Raw genomic sequence first — 26,464 nt, 5'->3', positions numbered from 1 at the left:
GCCTTTTATGACTGTGTGCCTGAAAACCATGCCTGTGTGCATGTGGCTTTGAAGGAAAGACACACAAAGGAATCTGGAGGGGAGGGACACACAAAACGGACTGAGGGGAAAAAGAGCCACACAGAGGGACTGTGGTGGAGAAGGAGACAAAGAAAGGGGCTGTGGTAAGAAAGCGACACAGAAAGGGCTGGAGGGAAGAGACACACAAAGGGGTTGGGGGGAAGTAAGATAAATACAAAGGGGGTTGTAAGATACACTAAAAGGGGAATTAAATACACTAGAGCACAAAAGGGGTAAGAAATTCAAAAGGGGGGGGGGGTTACAACAAGACATACAGGTGAAGATGCATTCATTTTTTTTAAGGGGGGTGAGAGGGGCAGCAAAATGCATCTTCGCCTGTGTAGTGTGTGCAAGGAGCAGTCGCTATATTGAAAGGCGGGCTTGCAGAGCTTTAGTCTCTGCATTCATTGTTCAGAAGCTTGCAGTATCGCGGCTTCTTGTGCCCCTGCATTGCGAGCTCTCTGGCTGTAGTCGTAGCATAATTTGCCAACAAAATTAATTTGCAATACTGTGAGGGAGGGGGATACTGGAAGGAAGAGGATGATGGTGTGAGGGAGGGGGTAATACTGTGAGGGAGGGGGTGGGATACTTGGAGGGATGGAGGTAATACTGTAAGAGAGGGGGTGATAGTGTGAGGGAGGGGGCAATACTGTGAGGGAGGGGGGTGCTGGTCTGAGGATGGGGATACTGGTGGGTGTGGGGGTAATACTGTGAGGGATAGTGAGGGGGATACTGGGAGGGAGGGGGTGATGGTGTGAGAGGGGTTATACTGGCAAGGAGGGGGTGATGGTGTGAGGGAAGGGGTATACTAGGAAGGCAGTGATAGTGAGAGGGGAGACTGGAAGGGAGGGGGTATTCTGGGAGTGGGTGATAATGAGGGGGGAGACTGGAAGGGGCTGATAGTGCGAGGGAGGGGGGCGGGATTGCATACCTTATTTAATTCCCTGGTGGTCCAGTGTCCTTGCTCCAGTGTCCTTCATTTCCTGGTAATCCGGTGGTGATATGCGGTCTTGCGAGACCCGGTCATAGCGTTGCCGTGGTAACCCGTGGCACCACTCTGATTGGCCCGATCTTGCAAGACACACGCAGTGTGCAGAGCTGCAGAAAGGTGTCTGCTATGGGTGCTCTCTTCCCAGGTAGATGGCACGGAGGGGCCTTGCACCCGGCGGCATTCAAAGCAAGTCGCTGGGCCCCCTCCTGGTGTCAGGTCGAGTTGCTGACACAGTCTGCCTAAGGCGTTTTAGGCGGTCGCGAGGCCCCAGACAGCTTGAGGCTTTAGGCGGCTGCCTAAATAGCCCAATTAGAGAACCGCCTCTGATGCCGTTAATGTGTAATCTGGCTCTGCCTCACAGGAAGGGAGAAGAGCAGGATTAGGTACAGAAATTGGCATTTAAATGTTCCGTAAGAATAAATGAAGGTAGTGCTTTACCTCCTCCTTTGCTTCTCGGCAATGTTAAAAAGCCCTGTGCTCAGGATGAATGTTCCTGTACTGTGGGCAATGTTTCTTCCTTCACACGAAGAACTAATATTGAGGGGAACTCTGTTACCTCTACAAATCAGGGGCGGATCCAGAACCTAATCTCAGGAGGGGCACAAGTAGATTATTTAAAGTAACAATCCAGGCACAATAACCCCTTCTGCTCTATGTAGTGGTTATGGTGTCTGGAGTGCCAAGGTGCTCTCCCAGAATAAGTAGTCAAACCGTTTAAGAACAGTTTGACAACTGTGGTGCAGAGTGTGTGAGGGATACAGTGTGCGTGTGTGGAAGAGTACAGTGTGTGTGGTGCAGTTTGTGTGTGTCTGCGGAATGCAGTTTGTGAATGTTGGGGGTACAGTGTGTGTGTGTGTGTGTGGGGGGGGGCTACAGTGCATGGGGTAGGAAATATGTGGGGGGGGGGGGAAGTGTGTGAATGTGAAAGTTATTGTGTGTGTGGGAGTAGAGGAGAAGATTAAAATATATATATGTGTGTTTGTTTTTTTAAATTATAATAAATAATCTTTAGATCCCCCCCTCCCTTCTTCCCTTTGCTGGGGAGGGGGGATCTTTCTCAAGCCCTGGTGGTCCAGTGGAGAATCCCTGGTTGTCCTAGTGGGGAGAGTGAACTCACAAGAGGAGGACCTGGAGGAGCTCCAGGGTCCTCTCTCCCTCCCCGCCGGCTGTCAGCAATGTGCAATGTGTTTCCACTATTGCTGTATTTTCCTTACAATATGTAGGAATATTTAACTTGAAAGTAAAATACTAACCCTGTTCAACAACGTTGAGAGATAATAGGAAATATCAGCACAGGATATGAGCAGAAGTCAAATTTCCAATATTTGTGTGTGTAAATTACATGAAGGAGCATTGCATATGTTTCAAATATTATCAATTTCCTACTTAATATTCGATAATATTCTTACAGGTGGTTTGTAGTGTTTTAGACGAAGAAAATGTCCTCTAATGGTATTCATGCTTTGGTAGAAAACCTTAAGAGCTTTAGCAAAGTCTGCATCATAGCTGGTCTTCTGACAGGACGACCGGTCACCTTTTGACAGAACAAAGTTTTGTACACTTTTCGCTGAGTTGCTTTGGCAAGGCTCTCTTATAGCTTTCTCAGAGTCTAGAATACAATTAGAAAATCTTTAATAGGCACTCCAGATACACGTTAGATACAATGCTACGTTAAAGTTGGCTATTACAATCAACACAGTAAAGGAGGATACTAAATTTAAAATAAGGAAAACTGCCACAATAAGAGGACAAAGTCTTAAATTAGAGGAGCAAAGGTTTAAAAATAATATCAGGAAGTATTACTTTACTGAGAGGGTAGTAGATGCATGGAACAGCCTTCCAGCTGAAGTGGTAGAGGTTAACACAGTAAAGGAGTTTAAGCACGCGTGGGATAGGCATAAGGCTATCCTAACTATAAGATAAGGCCAGGGACTAATGAAAGTATTTAGAAAATTGGGCAGACTAGATGGGCCCAATTGTTCTTATCTTCTCATCTGCTGTCAAATTCTATGAGTTAGCTTTTCTTATTAATAAGTTTTAATTAAAAAAAACAATAATTTGATTCCATAAATGCACCATTTCTGTCTCTCACTCTCAACCTATAGGATTTATCTTTACACTTCAAAAATACTACAGTTCATTGTATCGTAATATAGGTTTATGGGGATCTGTAGGTCAGCTGTTAAATTTCTACAGCAGAAGGTTGACAACTAGCAGAAACCATAGTTGTGCTTATAGCAAATAGCGTATATAGCATGTCCCTTTAGGCCCGGTAACCCCCTGTCCTGCTTTCATACCTCCCAAATTAGGGAATTATGCTTAGGGGATATGCTTCTATCCCTTACATGTGAAGTAGATGCAAAAATAAAAACAGTAGCATAAAGGAATCACATTAAAATGTAATGGTAAAAGTAGCCAGGCTGTAACTACAGTCGATTTGGAGAATTCATTTAGATCAGTCATTTTACCTAATTTTTGCCATTTATAATTACTTTGAAAAAAAAATCTGAGTTTAGTAAATAACTTTGTAAGTGATTGGACAAAACTTGTCCATGTCATTCTCTGATTCACAACAAATATAATGGTGGTAAAGTGAATTTGTCTTCTTCCACCTGTGCCAGTCACTTGCCCCCTCATATGACATAATGTTGACAAAGCACACTTCAAGTGATACTTACTCTCACAAGTCTTTTGTGACTCCTTCAGAATTGTATTCTCCTCTCTCAAGGACCTATTTATATCTCTGAGAAGTTCTGTTTCTTTTTCTAATTTCAACAACTTCAGGTAGAGCTCTGAAACTTGACTGTTTTGACTGTTTGAATCCTGAAAGATACAAATGGCATCAATATTTAATCTTTTTTGAGATATTACATTTGTTTTATTCTTTTTTTTCTTTTCAAGACATTTAAAGAAAATTAAAGAAACACTCTTGGTAGGTACCATAATCACTACAGTGCCCTGGAGCACTCTTAAAGCATGAATGTAAGCTTATTGAGCAGGGCCCTCCACCCCCTCTGTTCCTGTACGTCCAGTTGGTTACAATTACATGTCTGTTAGTCCACCCATTGTACAGCGCTACAGAATCTGATGGCGCTATATAAATAATAAAATAATAATAATGTAGGGCCGCCATCAGGCAGGTATAGGCCGTATTGTGTTATGGGATATATCAGATATATCTCCCCATTCTTAAACCGCATTGACCAACCGGATCATGGTGTGTCCTTTATCACATGGGAGCCTGCTCACCTTCCTTGGGATTGGAAGCATTAGAGGATGTGATATACTTGAGATCATGGGGAATATAGTATTTTGTCATGACAACAATGCCTACCTGTGTCTGGCATTGTTCATCTCTGCACATGTGTCTAAGTACTCAGTGATGTACTTTGGCTGATGTGGGGTTAACCCCTTAAGACCGCAGCCAAATGTACAAGTTGTGATCCAAAAAAACGTAAACAAAACCTGGCATTTGCGCTATATGTCTGTCCAACCATAATTCACCTCTTTCATATTAAATGCACCCCCCATTATTATATATCATTTTATTCAGGGGAAACGGGGCTTTCGTTTAACATCAAATATTTAGGTATGGAACATAATTTAATATGAAAAAAATATTTAAAAAATGGGAGAAAATAAGAATTTTTTAATTTTTTTTAGTTCTACGTGACATTCTAACTGTGATGTCATAATACTGTTTGCTTTTACTGCAATACAATACACATATTTGTATTCAGCGATGTCTCGCGTGTAAAACAGTACCCCCTATGTACAGGTTTTATGGTGTTTTGGGAAGTTACAGGGTCAAATATAGCATGTTACATATTTCAGTTTTTTTACATTGAAATTCGCCAGATTGGTTACGTTGCCTTTGAGACCATATGGTAGCCCAGAAATAAGAATTACCCCCATGATGGCATACCATTTGCAAAAGTAGACAACCTAAGGTATTGCAAATTGAGTATGTCCAGTCTTTTTTAGTAGCCACTTGGTCACAAACACTGGCCAAAGTTAGTGTTAATATTTGAAAATGCAAAAAACTAATTTGAACGCAAATTTTGGCCAGTGTTTGTGACTAAGTGGCTACTAAAAAAACTGAACATACCCTATTTGCAATGCCCTGGGTTGTCTACTATTGCAAATGGTATGCCATCATGGGGATAATTTTCATTCCTGGGCTACCATACGGTCTCAAAGGCAACCTGGCGAATTTTAATGTGAAAAAACTGAAACGCAAACCTTATATTTGACTCTGTAACTTTTGAAAACACCATAAAACCTGTACATGAGGGGTACTGTTATACTCAGGAGACTTCGCTGAACACAAATATTAGTGTTTCAAAACAGTAAAACGTATCACAACAATTATATCGTCAGTGTAAGTGCCATTTGTGTGTGAAAAATGCAAAAAATGTCACTGTCACTGACGATATCGTCGTTGTAATATATTTTACTGTTTTGAAACACTAATATTTGTGTTCAGCGAAGTCTTCCGAGTAAAACAGTACCCCCCATGTACAGGTTTCATGGTGTCTTGGAAAGTTACAGAGTTAAATATAGTGCTAGACAATGTAATTCCCTGAACTTTTGGCCTGGGTTGGCAGGCAGGTCCTGCAAATTGTAATTAATAAAATGACCTAATTATGTAAAATTATTACATAAATATATGCGTAGAATTATTATATATATATGTGTGTATATATATATGTGTGCATATATATGTATATAATTTTTTTTAATTATTTTTATTTATATATAGGTATATACATAGTGATATATACGTATATACTTATGTATATAGATATATATATTATTTCGTTCTACATGTATTTTGATATCAATATATATATATTAATTTTAAAATACAGTTAGAACGAAATTACGCATGTTTATATATTTTTAATTATTTTTTTATTATTTTTTTATTTATTTTTTTAACGTATTTATATATTTATATAATGAAAATTATATATATTTAATCAATATCATTGTACGTGTATTTTGATATTAATATATATATATATAATTATGTATATATTAATATTAAAATACACGTAGACAGTGTATGCATATTTATGTGTATGTGTGTATATATATACTTAGATCATATATATAATAAATATATATATGATCTAAGTATATATAATTTATTTTTACACTGTTTTAACATTTTTTATTTTTTTTTCAGACAGCAGGGGGAGTACCTGTCATTACAGGCACTCCCCCTGCTGGCAATGCCTTGGACAGCTATGCCGTCCATGTGATCGCGGGGTCCTCGCAAGGACCTCGCGATCACATGGCCCTGGGCGGCTGAAGAGGACGCAGGGGGACTCCCTGGGCTCCCAGGTAAGTCCCCCATACCGCGATCGCCGGCGTGGGATCGCCGGCGACCGGGTAAGTACATAAGATCGCAGGGCGTACTATGCCGTCCTGCGGTCTTAAGGGGTTAAATGGTCATATTTGATGGCCATATCCCAAAATAAATGCTTCTATAAATAGACACATTGGCCTTACTACTGTCCTGACCAGAAGGTGTTCACTAGCTGACAGCAAAGAGTTTTCAATAAAAGAACCTTAGCAACCCACATAATTAAAACTTACAGCTCTGGTTCCTAAAAAAACATCTATGAGTGTCACGTATTCATCCGCTTATAAAAATGTGGTTAATGACATTTACTGTCCACATAGGAAAAGTTGTGCAGAGCAGCAACTTAATCCACAGAAGGGTTAATGCTGAGCAGCAATTATGCAAATGAAACCTGGTAACTGACTTTGGGGTCAAAGGCCGGTTACAGCCTATCAGATCTAGAGGAGGGGTATTTAGGCCCAGTTCTCATCCTGCTCAGTGCCCTGTCGTGGTTTCCCTTGTGGTTGTCCGAGAAGTATTAGTTTTCTACCTGTTTTTTTACTTTGGCTTTGTTTATTAACTTCTCTATATTCTGGTATCCTGACTCCTGGCTTTCCTCATCGCTGCGTCCCTTTCTGTGTTCCCTGACCTCGGCTAGTATTTTGACTATTCTATGTACATTAAATCCGGCCATTCTAAGGACCGGTAATACGTTACTTATTTGTCATCTGTGCTATACAGTTCTACGTGCTGGATCCTACAGTAATCCTGACAATGAGATACTGTCATTTTTTTAATGACTTATGGGGTTCCATTCCCCCTTTTCCATTATTTTATTGTATTGTTTCTAAGCATCAGTTTCCCTGTATTGGGGCCTGATGAAGCTCTTCTTTCTGTAAAATCAGAAAACCTATCTATTACTTCCACATTTTTCATGTTCAAATGCTTTCTTTTTGTAAACTGCAACAACATTTATCGTATACAAAGAATAATAAAATAAATATTATAAGTGCTTTAACTTAACCCATTGTGCTAAAATAATGAACCCATTACGGCATCTTAAAAAACATCATGTTTCTGTCTAACAACTAAGACACAGCAGTGCACTTTATTACTCGTGGCTATACATGTCTCACAAACCTAAAACATAAAGGGCTAAATATTTGCTTACAACCAAAGCCGATGCAGAGAGTAATGTGTTCATGCTGTCAATTAAAATCCGCCCTTCGCTTGCAGTGCCGTTGTCTGGCCTTGTCCAGTCATGCTCCAAACATCCTTCTGGAATACAAAGTTGCAAATCACTATTTTGGTTTTATTCAAATACACAGCGACAATTTAAACACGAAAACTACTACTATTCATTTTAATGGCTGTGGTGCAAGGAGTCTGACAGGGTTATTTACTAAAGTGGGAATTCACTCAAAGTAAGTTTCAAATTTAAGGAATGAATAGATGAACTGAAACAATAGCTGATTCAGAGAATGTTTCCATTTCGGCTAGTTTACCTTACATTTTAAATTCACTTTGAATTCTCACTTTAGCAAATAACCCATATATGGGTGCCAACGTTTTTGTTAAAAGATTTGACAAACATTGGGGAGGGTGTAAAACAGAGTTTAAAAATAGCATCTATGTATGGATAAATAACACAAAAAAACAAGAAGAATCTGTACTGTACAGCACATTACACCAATCATTGTAGAAGAGCTTATACAGAATCACTGTACTGTATAATGTGTGGTCAAGGCCCTCTGTATGAGCTATTTCGTCAATGTTCCCTCATATTACAGCTATGGGGCTCGATGTACAATGATAACTGTAATATGAGGGAACACCTGCGGAATTACTTGTAGTGCAGGGCCCATCAAATGTCTCTCACACTTGGGGACAAGGACGGATGGCCTTTTTTTTTTACGTTAGGGGCCCATCAGACTAGCAGCCAGGTCTGGACCCCAGGGATGCCACCCTCCTGCATCCAAAAGGTTTGGAAATAAATTCCTGCACCAGGGCCTTCTCTACATTAGTTCTATCATTAAATGCCATTTTCTGTCTCCCTGCAGAGTGCAGAAATAGTGTGACACAGTGTATGAAGTATGTAAATGCATATGAAGTGTAATGTGTTTTGTCCCTTAACCCAACTCTTAGCCAAGTCTGGTGCCCCAGTTAGCAAAGCATTTGATTTCCCATTAGCAAATATGGTCCAGTAGATATGTCGCAGGACACTCTCTGCACACATAAATCACTTTAGCATGTATAGCAATCAGCAGGGCTGTCTTTAATGCGGGGCAAACGGGGCTGCCCTGGACCCAGTTACTCCTGGGTGGCAGGATCGGGACAGGGATCCAACACGCAGAGTACAAACAGTAGCCAGATACGTATACCGGACCTTAGAATGGCCGGACTAACGTAAGTAGTACAGTATAGAATGGTCAAAGACAAGCCGAGGTCGAGGGTAACAGAAGACAGGTAAGCGAGAGACAAGCCGAATCAAGGGTAACAGAGATAAGCAGAGTAAGGTAAACAAGCCGGGTCAAAACCAAAAGGGATAATAGAATACACAAGCACTGAGTGACTAGAACAAGCTAGAACCACGACAGGGCAATGAGCTAATGAAAGAAGCTCTGTTAAATACCCTGTTCAGAGCAGTAACCACGCCTCCAAGGCGTCCTGATTGGTCCTGCAGCCATTGACTGACAGGTTGTTCCGGGGGAGTGTCCTGATGACTACTTCCTGCCTAGATGCTGTAAAAGGCAGTCACTCCCTCGCGGCCGGCCTAGCATGACCGGATAGACCGCGGGGAAGGGAGCCATCAGACCGTCTGGATGGAGGAACAGCTAAGTCTCTACCTCTTTCGGAGGTAGAGACCACAGGTACCCTGACACTGGGGGACCCAAAAAGAAATACATTTTCCCACCATTTGCCCAGGGTGCTAGTATTGCGGCTGCACCGGGGTCCGCACACTAAGGAGGCCCACCGGGTGGTCCAAACACTTAAGGCCACCTGGTGAGCATGTTTCAGCAAGGGCCCCATCGGGCTCTGTGGCCCTTTAACAGCGCGACCTGGCCACTTTCTTAACGGCAGCATGGGAGGAAGTGATGGCTGCGAGTCACTTCCTCCCACAGAGATGATGAGCAGCGCTGGAGGGAGGCTGAGCCAGGAGGCAGTGAGGTTGGTTACTCAGCAAGGAGAGCCAGACCCCAACTCTCAAGCACCCCACCCAGCATGCTGGACCCCAGGGAAGGTACCCTCTTGCAAAGGTAGGAAACTGAATTGTGGCTTTAAAAGTGTAAAGTTTGCGTGTGTGTCTGTGTGTGTGTGTGTCAGTATGTCTCTGTGAGTGTCAGCCAGTATGTCTGTCTCTATGTTTGTCAGTATGTCTGTCTGTGTGGGCTTTAATTTTTTTCTAGAACCCTGTCAGTAGTTTAAGACATCAGTCAGTATGTCTGTCTGTTTGTGTATCTGTATGTTGTCAATATGTGTGTACGTGTGTGTATTTATATATATGTGTATATCTGTGTGTGTGTGTGTGTGTGTATCAGTGGTGGATCGAGGGGGGGAGGGGGGGCAACAGGGGCAATTTCCCCCCCGAGAGCCCATGCTCTCTCCTGCAGGGTCGGTGCTGTCCAAGCACCAGCCCTGTTAAGTGCCTTCACGGACCGGAGGGGAGATCAGAGATCTCCCTCACCAGTCCGCAGGCACATTGCTGGGCAGCCAGCAGGGAGAGAGGAGGGAGCTCAGCCTGCAGCTCCGCCGGGTCTCCTCTAGTGAGCACGGAGCGTTGCCGTGGTTACCATGGCAACACTCCGTTCTCGTGAGAGTGAACTCTAGCCCAGAAGCTGCAGACTAGACCTCAATCTCACTAGAACCGCCAGGGGTTGGAAATAATATCTCTCCTCCCGGGGCAAAGGTAAGATGGGAGGGGGGGATATAAAGAATATGTTTTAAATTTAAATCTGCCCCCCTCCAACTACCCACACACTGCCCCCACAGCCCCCCATGTGCACACTGCCCGCCCACACACAGACCCCCATATGCACATTTCCCCCACTGCACCCACATACACACACTTCTCCTCCATACACACACTGCCCCCCACTGTACCCCCATACACACAGTGCTTCCCCACACAAACACTGCACCCCCACACACTTCTCCCACACACACACACAGCGCTCCCCCACGCAAACGCTGCACCCCCATACACACACTTCCCCAACTGCACTCATATACACACATCCCCCACTACACTCTCATACACACACTGGCCCCATCCACACACAGTGCTCCCACTGCACCCCACATATACACACTGCACTCCCATACACACACTACACCCCTCATACAAACACACACTGCCCCTCCTTCACACAGTGCTCCTACTGCACCCCCATACACACACTGTCCCACATGCACCCACTGCAGCCCTCGCACATGCACTGCCTCCTGTACACACACACACACACACACTCTGCACCCCTCACACACACTGCCTCCCATAGCCACCCTACATCCCCCAAACACTCATTGCCTCCCATACACACACACACACACATTAATAGAGGCCCTATCCCCTACTACAGCCCCTATCCTGGCAGACCCCAGGTAAATTGTCAAACTGTTCTTAAACAGTTTGACTATTTACTAATAATAATCTATGAGTGCCCCTCCCAAGATAAGACTCTGGATCCGCCAATGGTGTGTATCTGTGTGTCAGTGTGTATATATGTGTATCTGTTTGTAGTCAATGTGTGCATCTGCATGTGTGTCAGTGTGTGTAGCTGTGTGTTAGTGTTTGTATCTGCATGTGTGTCAGGTTGTGTGTCTGTAGGTGGCAGTGTGTGTATCTGTAAGCGTGCATGTGTGTGAACTGTGTGTCTGCATTTGTGTCAGGTTGTGTATCTGTGTGTCTGTATGTGTGTCAGGTTGTGTATATGTGTATCTGCATGTGATTCAGTGTGTGTGTGGCAGTGCATATCCCTGCATTAAAAAACAACACTGACAGTAAATGCATTCAAATGCCGTCTCCACATACAAACACACCCCTAAATTCACACGAACATACTACATACACAAACATGCTTACATTTAAATACACAAACACTGTTCAGTGCTAAATACAATCCTGCACGCATGGGAAAATGGTAGAGCCCCAGCTGTCAAAACATTGTTGGAGATGAACGGCAGATGGGGATCTATCTTTTGGCCACCCTTGGGGAACCAAAAAAATGAATGCACTAGAGCCCTCACTATTTTACGTCCGCCTCTGCGTTGGGGTGGGGGGCTTGATTGCATGCCAGGGAAGAGGGGGGATAGGGGTATGTAGCACCCAGGGGGCGTATGCTGCTTTGTTTTCACACACACACACACACACAAAAAGCTATAACAAAAATACCTTGTAGTCCCCACAAATCGATAACCAAAGCATTTTTTTGTAAATAAGTCAACAGTTCATTTGATATGTTCAGAGCAACAAACTGGATCTTGTGTTCAATAACTGGATTCACATTTCTCCAAACTGGTTTTGTGTATAATGTTTGATGGACATCATAAAACTGATATCTAAAAAAAATGAAAACATATAAAAAAATATATATATATATTTAAACCTTTCCATGACCAGTGATATGTAAATCCGTTGTATGTGACAGATTTGACAGTTTGTCCAGGAAAATGATATTGCTTATAGTTCATATTAGACAAAGAGTAAAAAGAAGTTTAAGAAGGGAAAGAAAATATACCGCTCAAAGAAACTGAAAAGGAGGAATGCCAGAGTAAAATACACCGAAAAAGGGACATATAAAGTTGATAAACTATAATATTTTATATAATATTATTTTGGCTAATGACAGTACACATTAAATTAGTCTCTTATTTAGAAAAAACTACAATATGTTTTTTAGATTTTTAGCTCTTATATAGATTTCATTTAATCAACAGTGAAAAATGCCATAAAAATATAATCCTTCCAACATAAACTGGTCCTGAGACATCGTAACTAAGCACACACAAAAAAACAAAAAACATTTTTAAAAATCCCTAAAACTAACTAAAATAATTACCCATCAAGGGGATAAATGGAGGGAGTCCTAAAAATGTGAACTGTGTTTGATATAACTATTTAGCTTTTGTAATAGTCAAGTAATAAAGAAGGGAAGAAAATACAATACGGTCCCACTTCCCAAATGTATATACGACTAGGTTACAGGCACCTCTCACAAAAGAAGTCTCATCGAGGTAGAATTGAATAGTCTAATTATTGGACTGCATTTCATATTATAAAATACAAATACAGAGTCAAAGCGTGTTACCCAAATAGATACCAAATCACTCAAACACCCGTGTGGTGACCTCTCTATCCACACAGCAAATCACATAAAATCATATACATACAATGGGTGGAATGGTTCGGTTCAGGGTAAAAGATGATGGTATGGAGACAAATGGAATCACTGTGGAGATAAAATGGTGTACAAGCACCTAGTGCAATATCATACAGTATGATAATAAAACAGCGTTAAATATGTGATTCAGTACTCACAAGGAGGGAGCCAATTGGAAATGGCTCAATCCAAACGCCTGTGGGATAATTAGAAGGGATCCCACTCCCTTCCAGGATGCAGGTAGTGCTTCACAGGTCCCAAGAAGGAATGCCCACACCAATGAGATATTGGGGACTAAAATCCTTTTAATGGTAATGGGTAAAATGCAGATATACAGCAATATATGGTAAAAGAAAAACAAAACAAAAACTTAATAAAAACCACTAAACTGTGGTAAGGTAAATAAGTCCTCTGTGGGATAAAAGAAAGGTTGCAAAACGCTTTTCGCCCAAGTCCTGGGCTTCCTCAGTTGCTAGTGATGCCGTCTGGTAGTATGCTTTTGTATCCATTCAGGAAGATGCTTACTTCCGTGTTCGCGCAGTTTCCCCGTTACTGGTCGCCTGTCGATTATGTATTTCCGGTCCGCGGTCTGTTCGTTGAATCGCTATTGGAACGCATATGCGTTCCATATCTTCAACAAGCTTTATTGTTCTCATTCTTTACTTTAGTCCATAAACAATAGACTAAATGTATCATGTATTAAATTAAAACCGGACATTAAATCCGATATCTCTACTGTTTATGGACTAAAGTAAAGAATGAGAACAATAAAGCTTGTTGAAGATATGGAACACATATGGATGTATATCTGCATTTTACCCATTACCATTAAAAGGATTTTAGTCCCCAATATCTCATTGGTGTGGGCATTCCTTCTTGGGACCTGTGAAGCACTACCTGCATCCTGGAAGGGAGTGGGATCCCTTCTAATTATCCCACAGGCGTTTGGATTGAGCCATTTCCAATTGGCTCCCTCCTTGTGAATACTGAATCACATATTTAATGCTGTTTTATTATCATACTGTATGATATTGCACTAGGTGCTTGTACACCATTTTATCTCCACAGTGATTCCATTTGTCTCCATACCATCATCTTTTACCCTGAACCGAACCATTCCACCCATTGTATGCATTTCATATTAACCAGCATCTCCCTACAGTCAAAGATTCCAGAAGTTGAAATTGCTACAGAAATAAAATTCTCAATTCTCTTGTAGAAAGAAACTGCAAGTTACACAAAATGTAGCAAACTCCCTGCAACATAAAATTATATTCCCTGTACATACATAAATTTATAAAAAGTATGGAGGGGGAGGAGGGACCTCAGAACTCAGTGGTGTCATACACAGAGCTCCTACATACAAGGCTCATATCATATAGCTGCCTAATAAATTAAAAAAAAAAAGTTTGCCAAAAAGTACGATTATGCCATTCTCCTCTTCCCCTCTAAAGGTAGGGGCTAAATAAAAAAAATATATAAAATGTACTGTGGAAATGAATAGTAAAAAACGAAAACAAAAATAAACCTTTGCACATTATATATATATAATTGTTACTTTCTTACTTTTTTTTATTTTGTAATTTAGTTTAAGTAATAGTATATATTGCACTGATCAGCCACAATATTAAAACCACTGACCGGTTGCACCTGGGGAGTGAAGGCTAGCTACTGTAGCTCAAATTGCTGATAACGTAATGCTACCCATGACTGAAAGGTGTCAGCACACACCGTGCATTGCAGTTTGTTGTGTATGGGGCTGCATAGCTGCACACCGATCAAAGTGCCCAAGTGCTCAACGTATTGTAGTTTTTTCTAAATCAGATACTAATTTAATGTGTGCTGTCATGATGACCCTTGTCCACTGTTGAAATCACCTTCAATGGAGACATTAGCATCAGAACTGGGCCATAAAGCAATGGAAGAAGGTTGCTTGATTTGAACCACAGCAAAGGCAGTGTTATGCTCTGGACAATGTTCTGCTGGGAAACCTTTGGTCCTGGCATTCATGTGGATTTTACTTTGACACGTACCACATACATAGAGATTGTTGTAGACCACATTACCCTGATGGCAGTGGCGTTTTCTGCAGTGTAATGCACCCTGCCAAACTGTAGACAATTGTTCATTAATGGTTTGAGGAACATGCTAAACAGTTCAATTCTGGCCTCCAAATACCCCAGATCTCAATCTGGTTGAGTATTTGTAGGATGTGCTAGAACAAATACGGTAATCTAATCTATGGAGGCTCCGCCTCGCAACATGCTGGAATAAAGCATCTGCTGCTAATGTTTTGGTGCCAGATTATTATGCAGGCGGTTTTAATGTTGTGACTGTGTATTATATATAACAGTTAATAAAGATATTTGTGTATGGTACGGAAACCATAATTAAGAACAAAGGTGTTTCCTAATTAAGTTTAGTTTCGGAAAATTATAAAGAAGCATAAAACATTAAATGTATGTGACAAGAGGGGTAATTTATTATTCTAACTGGAATTAAAGGGACGTGGCTAACACCAGGGCATGTTTGACTCCAAAACTTAACTACAAATTGATCACATGCTGGTACAGGACCCTGGCATGGCTACATCATGTGGTACTGGATAGTACCACTACATATAGTAGGTGTGACCTCCCCAATGTTACTGGAAGAAAATTTTTGACCCGACACTTATGGCTAAGGCCCTGATTCTTGCAGTAGGGTGCAAGTTGAAACAATCTGTGAAATGGAGACCCTTACGGCATCTCTCAATGGGAGATATTAAAACATTCTTTAAAACATTAAAAAAAAGGTTTAATGGGGGCGGAGCCTACTGCCAGCAGCGGACGGACGCACTTTCTCAGAGCTCCGGCATTGATTAATAATTAAATCGATAAAAATATTAATTTAACCAAAAAAAAAAAATTAATACCTTTGCAATTCCAGAAAGCATGGGCAGGAAAACGAAGAAACAAAAGCCCGACAAGCCCTGGATGGGGATGAATATCGTCAATATGCTCCGACAAGTGCACGAGGCGGCAAGGCCAAAGATGGCGACTACTTCGGTGAAGGTACAGAGTCCTCGGACGAGGACCCACTATATGGGGAGCCTGCTGACCTACCACTACAGGCGCCTACACCACGTACCCCACGGAGCCCAGACTCCCAGTCAGTCACGATGGGGGCACTGAAGGACCTACTCACAGGTCTCCAGAGAAATATCCAGGCTGATGTGGCCTCCCTCCGCACGGACATCACAGGTCTAGTGGGATGGCTGAGCACTCTGGAGAACTCCTTGGACGGACAGGCACAGAAGATTGCAGCATTGGAGGACCTGGTGGAAGGCCTTCAGGAACAACAGGCAAACACCGAGCAGAGGTTTGCCGCCCTGGAGGATCAGAGGCGGCGCAAGTGTCAGGGTACCTGAGGTCTCTACCTCCGAAAGAGGTAGAGACTTAGTAGTTTGTCCTTCCGGCAGGGCTGCTTCTCCCATCCCTCGCGGCTCTCCTAGTCACTCACACGCCGGCCGCGAGGGATCCGTCCCCTTTTATAACGTCACGCACAGTGCTCGACGTCATGACGCCAGTCCGGACCGACCTGTCACTCAATTGACTGGAAGCCAGTCAGGACTCGTCGGAGGCGGGTCTACTCACTGATCCAGGGTATTTAACGCTGTTTCTCCCATTCACTCATTGCCCTGTCGTGGTTCTAGTCAGCCTAGTCACACAGTGCTCTTGTATTCTCTTGTCTTTTGGTTCTGACCCGGCTTTGTTATTATTTACCTGTCTTTCTGTTATCCTTGACCCGGCTTGTCTCTCGCTTACCTGTCTCCTCGTTCCCTCGACCTCGGCTTGTCTCTGACCATTCTATACGTAGTATTACGTTAAGTCCGGCCATTCTAAGGTCCGGTATACGTATCTGCTACTCTTTGTATCCTGCGTGTTGGATCCCTGACCCGATCCTGACAGCAAGAACCTCAAGATAAGAGGCATACCAGAGGAAATCCCGGCGGCTGAACTCCCACACCTGGTGAGACGCCTGCTGATGGCGCTGCTCACACCCAAACAAGCCAAGACCGTCAATCTGGACGGTGTATTCCGCATCCCTAAGCCGAGGAAGGCCCCGGCGGCTGCCCCAAGAGACTTAGTAATGCGCTTTCAAAACATGAAAGATAAATCGGCGGTGACGACGGCACTCCAGGGATCCTCCCTGTACTCCTTTGAGAACATGGGGCTCTCATTATTTGCGGACATTTAAGGGAGTACAATGATGTGGAGAAAAACGTTCCAGCCATTTACTGCCCTCCACCGAGACCGCAGTATTTGGTACTCCTGGCGGTCACCTCGGACTCTCTTAGTCACCCACGCAGGTTCCACCTACCAGATACGTGAGATGCCTAAAGCGGATGCCCTACTGGTGACACTCGGCCTCACACAGGCTGTCTAGGCCCCCCCGGATGGGGGAAGTCACCCCATTCATCCCCCAATGGGCGGAATCTAGTGTCTACGCGGCAACGACCACCTGAGGCTTACCATAGCCTGACTTACCCTGTGCGCATACCGAAACAGGACTATAGCTTACCGGCCCTAGCAGACCGGTATATTGTTTATTTTACATGTTAGTTTTGTTTTAAATGCTGTCCACCTAACGCTCACCACACTCTACAAGCACTCTGTTTGGTTGGCTTAGTAGCCAACATTCCCCTCCCCCCCCCCCCCGCCTCCAATCACAACATATAGCCACACATTATGGGCTCGACATATCTTGAAAGTATGGAGGCGTAAAACCATTAGATAGTAGATCCACACACCTAAGGCCAGTCAGCGGCCACACTAGCCACATAAGGGTCGTCATGGACCAAGCCTGCTCCCACTAGACTACACCCACCTCTCCACTAACCAATGCACACGGCACCAACTAGCTAGCAATGCCGCGAATCAGCAAACTCCGTGTTGGCAGGCACATCTCCGAGTCCGGCTCTCCCTGTCACCACGGACACACATCTCACCACAAACCATAGGCTGGCTACTTTAGAAATGCAGACACGTACCTTACCCCTTTACATTTATAAAACACTCAGCTCACAGATGCCATCACTGCTGCGAACCGTGCTTTGCTTTAGCCTTCCACTATGTTTTACGTACCGTTAGCCCATGTACGTTATGACTCCCTCTCTGTCAGCCTTGTTCTCTTCTATATTCAATTCCATGGGTTATGCCCTTATACCCTGCAACCCCCACCAACCCCAATGTAGGATTGTATCTATTTATTTATTTATTCTCTTCCATTGGTGGCTGTGTCGTTTCTCTATTTAATTATTACAGGTTTCAATACCATGGTTGCTTTACATCACTGAGCCTTATATTTCTACTGATCAGAATGACAGGCTTTTTAGCCAATAAGCCAGACAGTTCAGTTTGGTGCAAAGATGCAGAAAATGTGTTTTCAAGTGAACAATTGAACACCACAGATCACGTGTTAGATATTCATTCATCATTTAACACACTCAATAAACTTTATAGAAAACAGATTCGAGCCAGTTGGGAAATCTCTTCCCTTGATAATTACCTTAAAAAAGAGATGATCCCAAGGGGCTTAAGAGTTAACAATATCCCCTCATCCCACTCTGAAAATACAGAGCTAATCAAAGAGTGGGAGACAGCTGCTGGCATATGCTCCAAAACATTTATGCAAAAAATATGCAAGCACGAAAAAATTAAACTTGAAGAGACAGATAAAACCCTTGAACAAGAAATTGACAAGGTTCATACATTCCAAACAGATCCCCTATACAGTCAATTGGAGATTAGATTGAAACAGAATTTGGACAAATTTCAGCAAACAATTAAACTCAGGAAACACCAAAAATTCATCAGGGATCTGAGGGACTATGAAACAGGTCACATCTATGGGTCATTCTCACGTAGAACAAGAATGAACTCAGACAATACAATGACCTCTGAATATGACTCATCAGATACCGATAATGAGCCCAGACAGCAGCTCTCTGCACCTACTCCTAGCACATCTAATTCATCTAACAATAGAGGCATCCTCAAAAAAGGGGTTAATTTTTTAGAGTTGGATCAGAGGGAGGAGCCGCCTCGCCAAACATACCAAACTCGCAACAGAGGCAGGGGAGGGCGATACACAAGGAGAAGGCGGTACTAAGCAATACCACCCAAGTGATCAACCTATCTGACCATGTATTAACCCTACATGAGATGGATGTCCTTAAAAAGGGCCTTTCTTTTGTACCCACCCCAGCATACAACAAATTTACATGGGTAAAAGACATACATTTGTTCGTTAGAAAGTTGGCTTTATGTAAATACCATCAATTACAGATAGAAAGAAAAACCAAAGATCTGGGCATATCTGCTGATGACTATAATGGTCTGATGGCCCTTGTAGCTCTATTAGATGAGAATGATCCTACCATCACTAAGAGCCTGACAAATCTGAAACCTAAAAGCCGTTTCACACCACACATAGGCAGCTACAGGAAGATTGAGGTTTTCTTGGAAGCAGTCAAATTCGAAATTGAAAGCATTAAAAACAGTGATCTTCACTTTCAGCCTAACATGAATTTGACTAAACTTGAGGGGAAAGCTTTACAAACACTCAGAGAAGACAGGGAGACAATAATAAAACCAGCAGACAAGGGCGGCAATATTGTAATGATGAACTCAACCAATTACATCAAAATGGCCCTGAAAATTCTGGACGATAGGGAAACCTATAAAATCCTTCCAATGGATCCTACGAGCTCTTTTCTGGAAGAGTACAAACGGATTTTGGATGGGGGACGCAGTAGAGGTCTGCTATCCAGGGAAGAATACGAATTTATTTTCAACAAAAACCCTAGGATAGCGACATTCTACTGCCTGCCAAAAATCCATAAAAATAAACTTGATCCACCAGGACGCCCTATTGTCTCTGGCAATGACTGTCTCACACAAAACGGGAGCATTTATTTGGACCAAATTCTACGCCCGTTTGTTGAATCACTGCCATCCTTCATTCAGGATACCAAGCAGACGCTGGCCCTCCTCTCTAACCTCATGCTACCAGAACCTGTAAATCTATGTAGCTTGGACGTAGAGGCTCTCTATTCCTCCATACCCCATGAGGGAGGTTTACAACATGTCCAGTACTATCTGGAAAAAAGAGGTATTAACCTCTCTGCTCATTCTGAGTTTACATTGGAACTACTTAGATTCGTCTTGACACACAACTACTTTCTATTTAATGACAAATTCTACCACCAGGTGCAGGGCACTGCGATGGGGACGGCTTGTGCCCCATCATATGCCAACCTGCACCTTGGGTGGTGGGAGGAAGTAGTTGTCAAATCACCCAGATTTCTACCTTTTGCCCCCCTGATACACCTGTGGGCTAGATATATTGACGATATTTTAATTGTTTGGAAAGGCACGATCGATGACTTTAATCGGTTTGTAGCCCTCCTAAATGAAAATGTCCATAACTTAAGATTCACTTCTGAGTTCGGAGGAAAAACCCTCAATTTCCTGGACCTGACCGTCTCGATTGAAAATCAATTTCTCCAAACTACCCTTTTCAAAAAACCGACTGCCTCAAACAGTCTTCTAGATTGGGATAGCTTCCACCCAAAACCCCTTAAACAAGGTATCCCTATAGGACAATACCTGAGGGCACGCAGAAATTGCAGTACTTTACAGGACTTTAAGACTCAGGCAGATGCCCTGAGATCACAGTTCAAGGAAAAAGGCTACCCCAATCGGTGTTTAAAGAGAGCCTATAGACGAGCTTTGGAGTCTGAGAGAGAGACTCTTTTGTGCGCTAGCCAACCCACACCACCCACTATCTCCAGCCCTCGCTTGATTGCAACCTACGATGCTGGTTGGGACAAAGTGAAATCCGGAATACAAAAATTCTGGCCACTTCTAACTGGTGATGTGCATCTTAAAAAGATTTTGGGTCCAAAAGTAGACATCACGGCACGTAGAGGCAAAAATCTAAGAGATCTCCTGGTCCCCAGCCACTTTCAACCAGTACGCTCAGGGATCAAAACATGGCTCCATAGACCAATCACTGGCACTTTCCAATGCGGGCGATGTGTCGCCTGCAAATATATTAAACGCGATTCCAAGAAAGTGACTGACAGTGACAGTAAACAGACCTTCAACGTTACCTCCTTTTTTAATTGTAACACTTCAGGCCTAGTTTACCTACTCACTTGTGAATGCAACTGTAAATATGTAGGCAAAACTTTTCGCCCATTCAAAGAAAGGATTAAGGAACACGTCAGATCACCCAAATTGACTATTGAAACGCCAATTGCTCGTCACCTAAGGGAACAACACTCAGGCAAATCACATGGTCTGCGTTTTTGTGGCCTTGAATTGGTGAAACGAGATAAGAGGAAGGGTGACTACGATAGATTCCTTAGACAGCGTGAAAGCTTCTGGATCTATAGACTCAAGACTTTACAACCTAGGGGCCTAAATGAAGGTTTCTCTTTCGCACCATTTATATAAACTATCTATCACGATAACGTACGAGGGTCCCTCACCATTGAGTGGCTAACAATATTAAAATTAAGGGGGAATAAAGAGGGAGATGAGAATAATATTAAGTCACTCTTCCGTATGACTAACACCCATAATATGCCCTGTACCTTTGATGGGGTGGTTAAACTGATTTAAATTACTCCCGACTATATCAGCTAATGTCCATCCATATAACAAGTCTAAATAAGGGTAATGTATGGTCCTTTCTTTACCCTATATATACATGTATTATTCGCCCTTTGAAGATTCAGTAACCCCGAGGGTCCTGACACTCTTTGGGATATGTCTCCTATACATGTACCACACACCCCTTATTACCCCCTGTCGCAATATTTTCTATCTACCCAGACAATCCAGTACCTTTTCTCTTTGCTTGCATGTACTTATGTACATAGATGTATATATGTATATATATTCTGTATATATTTATGTCTTTTTCGCACTATTATTTATTACTTTTTCCAAATACACTTCATTTTACTTATTTTCTGTTCAATTGTTCACCCTATTTAACATTAAGTGACTCGGCATCTCTAACTCTTAACTACGCTTATTCATATCTTTGCCTGCAGCAATAGGCTCCGATCTTCTTCTTCAAAAATAATAATAATAAATCATTCATATACACATATAAAAAACTTTTTAATACAGCCCCTACTGGGATTCCTTCTGGCATGTATTCAGCACTCTGGCTAACATAGGGTTAACCTCTTTTGGTACCCTACTGCCGTACGGCTGCACATGCCACTCAAGTATTCATTCCCCGCCCACCGACCAATCCCGCTCGAATACGATGATGACGTCGGCAGTCTGATGGGCGGGCCCATGCCCTTTAAAAATACGGCGGGCTGACTCATACCGGTAAGCTCTTGACAAAGGCGCAAGATTAAGCGCCGAAACGCGCGTTGAGCAAAAAACCGGGACCACTTGGTCCAAGATTCTATTAGGGATCTATCTATCTGGATCTATCTATCTAAATACTAAGTACTTTGAGCAAAAAACCGGGACCACTTGGTCCAAGATTCTATTAGGGATCTATCTATCTAAATACTAAGTACTTTGAACCTTTTGAAACTCTGTGAGCAAAAACCGGGACCACTTGGTCCAAGATTCTATTAGGGATCTATTTATCTATCTAAATACTAAGTACTTTGAAACTTTGAAACTCTGTACCTCGAGCAAATACCGGGACCACTTGGTCCAAGATTCTATTAGGGTCCTAAATACTAAGTACTTTGAAACCTCTTTATAATGATAGGATCGCTGTTTAAATCAGCATTAGCTAGCCCGAGCTCTGTTTAACAAACGTGTGCTTTAGCTATAAGGGAGTGTATGCCTCTGAAGGATAGACCTTAGGGCTTAGCCAGTATTTTGCTATTTTAGCATTTAGACGGCTCACTAGAGCCCTTATCTTATCTATTATAGGCAGGGAGCTCCTCTATAGCTTAACTTTGTTAATAGACCAGTCCTCTTAAGGGTTTGCTTGGTTTCTCGTTTGGGCTGCTTATCCACTATCCTATCCTGTATACTTAGACTCTGGTTTTGTTTATCTTTGTTTTGTGCGTTCTGAGTAACGTACCTCTGGTGACAAGATACTAGGAGCCAACGATTTTTCCCTTACAGGCTCTCGCTACTACAGCTTTACTGCATGGGACGCTAAGCGCTACCCTCTATTTACAGCTAGTGGGCTATCCATATCTAGGGGTCCACTGCTGGTTTCTCCACTAAAAAGGGACGCATGCTAACCAGCTCTACTATCTGGGGCCACCTGTGAGGACACTGGTCCAATCATACTATCCTCAAAGTACTACACCTTGGTTAGGGGGGGTTGTGTGCTGTTATTCCTCCCTAGCGACTCTACTATTTTGTAATCTTTATGAGGGTGACATCACTGTCTTTCCCTAGATACAGATTGATAGCTATTTATAGCATTTAAAACAGTGTTGCAATCTAGCTCCTACTAACAAGGTTTGCTGTGAGGTCCCCTCTCTCGATTGAGGATCCCTATTCTCCTAACTGTATATACATTTTTTTCACTGTATATACATTTTTAATTAATTTATTTTAATTTCAGTCACATTATATTTTTTTTTTTTGTGTGTTTTTTTCTTCCCTACAAGGGACTAATAAATATTTATTATTTTTCATATTTTGCATGCATGTCCCATACTGGCAATTCCTAGCCAATACTATGGACTATTCTACTTAGGGGTATTGAGACTGACGATTGGGAGGACCTACTGTGTAATCCCTCTCTGTCAGCCTTGTTCTCTTCTATATTCAATTCCATGGGTTATGCCCTTATACCCTGCAACCCCCACCAACCCTAATGTAGGATTGTATCTATTTATTTATTTATTCTCTTCCATTGGTGGCTGTGTCGTTTCTCTATGACTCCCACTCTCCAATGAGCCTCAGAAGCCTATAATTGCACACCCAAAAAGTTTAGCATGCCGTAGCTACAAGATCCAATGCAGTTTGCATAATCTTGCTACCTTTTTGCTTATGTATAAAAACTGTGCTACTACGTCGACTGCCACTTTGCTGTAATGTATGTTTTTACTGATCCTGCCTCTGCTGTTGTGGCAGTGCGGGAATGTCTGTTATATTGAGCACAACAAAAATAAAGAATTAAAAAAAAGGTTTAATACTGAATGGAAGGATGGCACCAGTGGACTTCAAACACTATAACTACTTCACTGAGATGAAGTGGTTTACACTGTCCCTTTAAGATCTACCGTATATACTCGAGTATAAGCCGACCCGAATATAAGCCGAGGCCCCTAATTTTTCCCCAAAAAACTGGGAAAACTTATTGACTCGAGTATAAGACTAGGGTGGGAAATGCAGCAGCTACTGGTAAATTTCTAAATAAAATTAGATCCTAAAAAAAATATATTAATTGAATATTTATTTACAGTGTGTGTATAATGAATGCAGTGTGTGCGTATGAGTGCAGCGTGTGTGTGTATGAGTGCAGCGTGTGTGTGTATGAGTGCAGCGTGTGTGTATGAGTGCAGCGTGTGTGTGTATGAGTGCAGCGTGTGTGTGTATGAGTGCAGTGTGTGTGTGTGTATGAATGCAGTGTGTGTGTGTATGAATGCAGTGTGTGTGTGTATGAATGCAGTGTGTGTGAGTGCAGTGTGTGTGTATGAGTGCAGTGTGTGTATGAATGCAGTGTATGAATGCAGTGTGTGCAGGGCCGGTGCAAGGATATTTGCCCCCCCCATATGTCCTGACCTCCCCTCCTCCTCCCTCAGTGGTCCTTACCTCCCCACCCCCGTGTTCCTTCACCCCCCTCCCCCAGTGGTCCTGACTCACCCCTCCCCTAGTGGTCCTTACTTCCCCCTCCCCTCCCCTAGTGGTCCTTACTTCCCCCTCCCCTCCCCTAGTGGTCCTTATCCCCCCTCCCTCCCCTAGTGGTCCTTATCCCCCCCTCCCTCCCCTAGTGGTCCTTATCCCCCCCCTCCCTCCCATAGTGGTCCTTATCCCCCTCCCTCCCATAGTGGTCCTTATCCCCCCCTCCCTTCCTCCCATAGTGGTCCTTATCCCCCCCTCCCTCCCATAGTGTTCCTTTTCTCCCCCCCTCCCTCCCATAGTGGTCCTTATCCCACCCCCCTGCCTCCGATAGTGGTCCTTATCCCCCCCTCCCTTCCATAGTGGTATAGTGGTCCTTATCCCCCCCCTCCCTCCCATAGTGGTCCTTATCCCCCCCCCTCCCTCCCATAGTGGCCCTTATCCCCCCCTTCCCTCCCATAGTGGTCCTTATCCCCCCCCCCCTCCCTCCCATAGTGGTCCTTATCCCCCCTCCCTCCCATAGCGGTCCTTATACCCCCCTCCCTCCCATAGTGGTCCTTATCCCACCCCCTCCCTCCAATAGTGGTCCTTATCCCCCCCCTCCCTCCCATAGTGGTCCTTATCCCACCCCCTCCCTCCCATAGTGGTCCTTATACCCCCCCCCCCTCCCACAGTGGTCCTTATACCCCCTTTTTTTTATTATTTTTTTTTTTATTATTATTATATATTTTTTTATTATTATTTCTTATTTTATTTTTTTTTCGTCCCCCCTCCCTGCTTGATACATGGCAGGGAGGGGGGCTCTCCTTCCCTGGTGGTCCAGTGGCAGTTCAGTGGGGGGGGGGAGAGGGGGGCTGGCAGAGCTGTACTTACCTGTTCTGCAGCTCCTGTCAGCTCTCTCCTCCTCTGCGCCGTCCGTGCAGCTCCTTCTATCAGCTCACACTGTAAGTCTCGCGAGAGCCGCGGCTCTCGCGAGACTTACACTGGGAGCTGACCGAGGTGCTGAACGGACGGCGCGGAGGAGGAGAGAGCTGACAGGAGCTGCAGAACAGGTAAGTACAGCTCTGCCAGCCCCCCTCTCCCCCGGTCTGTATTATGGCAATGCAAATTGCCATAATACAGACCTTGACTCGAGTATAAGCCGAGTTGGGGTTTTTCAGCACAAAAAATGGGCTGAAAAACTCGGCTTATACTCGAGTATATACGGTATATTGCTACAGAATCCATTACCCAATTTGAATCCCACGATGAGTGGCTTCCTTTAACCATCGGACTCCTAGACACTGTAAAATGTGAATCTGGAAGATTATTTTTCTTCCTAGTAACTCCAGAGGGTCGATAACTATGTCTTCTTCACCAAAAGGCCTACAGTGCAAGAAACAACATTATGTGACATTCAGTTTAACATATACCCACTGGTAATGCTTCAAATGCTTATTAAACATCTGCTACATCATTTTTCTATGATTCTAGCTAGTTCTTTGTCATGGCCCCTGTGCCCTTTGGATACCTCTGTGTTAGTACTGACACTGTGCGTCATTCTGGCCTGCTTTTAACTTTACTCCCTTATTATACACCCAGATGCTCACGTCATATTTTGACGCCACACCAATATGTTGAACCAATTAAAAACTATTAACATAAATTATAAATATAAATAATGTTATACACTGCAGTATTTAATGTAAATTTATGTTACTTAACACTCCACAAGTCTCAATGTGTAATAGGAATAGTCATTTACATCCTTATAACAGTGTTAGCAGTGTGATTGATGATTCTGCTGTGTAATTCTCCTGTCACTGAGCCCTGTATGCTCCGGCCTAGGCACCAACAACTCTTGAGTAAT

General features: G+C 43.1%; 2 protein-coding genes across 2 annotated transcripts in view; both read right to left on the bottom strand.

The window, feature by feature from the left end:
- Positions 1 to 26,464, bottom strand: part of CAPN9 (calpain 9) — a 200,947-nt gene that overhangs the window by 4,087 nt on the left and 170,396 nt on the right. The window lies entirely within an intron of this gene.
- The window catches only part of LOC134586269 (kinesin-like protein KIF28), a 117,787-nt gene that overhangs the window by 1,441 nt on the left and 89,882 nt on the right, over positions 1 to 26,464 (bottom strand). Inside the window, exons 18-22 of the mRNA XM_063441756.1 lie at positions 25,846 to 25,980; positions 11,794 to 11,960; positions 7,573 to 7,679; positions 3,730 to 3,874; positions 2,461 to 2,660 (exon numbers count right to left, since the gene is read on the bottom strand). Of these exons, the coding sequence (XP_063297826.1) occupies positions 2,461 to 2,660; positions 3,730 to 3,874; positions 7,573 to 7,679; positions 11,794 to 11,960; positions 25,846 to 25,980 (754 nt within the window). The remainder of the gene's footprint in view (positions 1 to 2,460; positions 2,661 to 3,729; positions 3,875 to 7,572; positions 7,680 to 11,793; positions 11,961 to 25,845; positions 25,981 to 26,464) is intronic.

The sequence above is a fragment of the Pelobates fuscus genome, chromosome 2 (assembly GCF_036172605.1).
Source record: "Pelobates fuscus isolate aPelFus1 chromosome 2, aPelFus1.pri, whole genome shotgun sequence".
Classification (NCBI taxonomy): Eukaryota; Metazoa; Chordata; class Amphibia; order Anura; family Pelobatidae; genus Pelobates; species Pelobates fuscus.
This window is presented reverse-complemented; position numbering and strand designations above follow the sequence as displayed.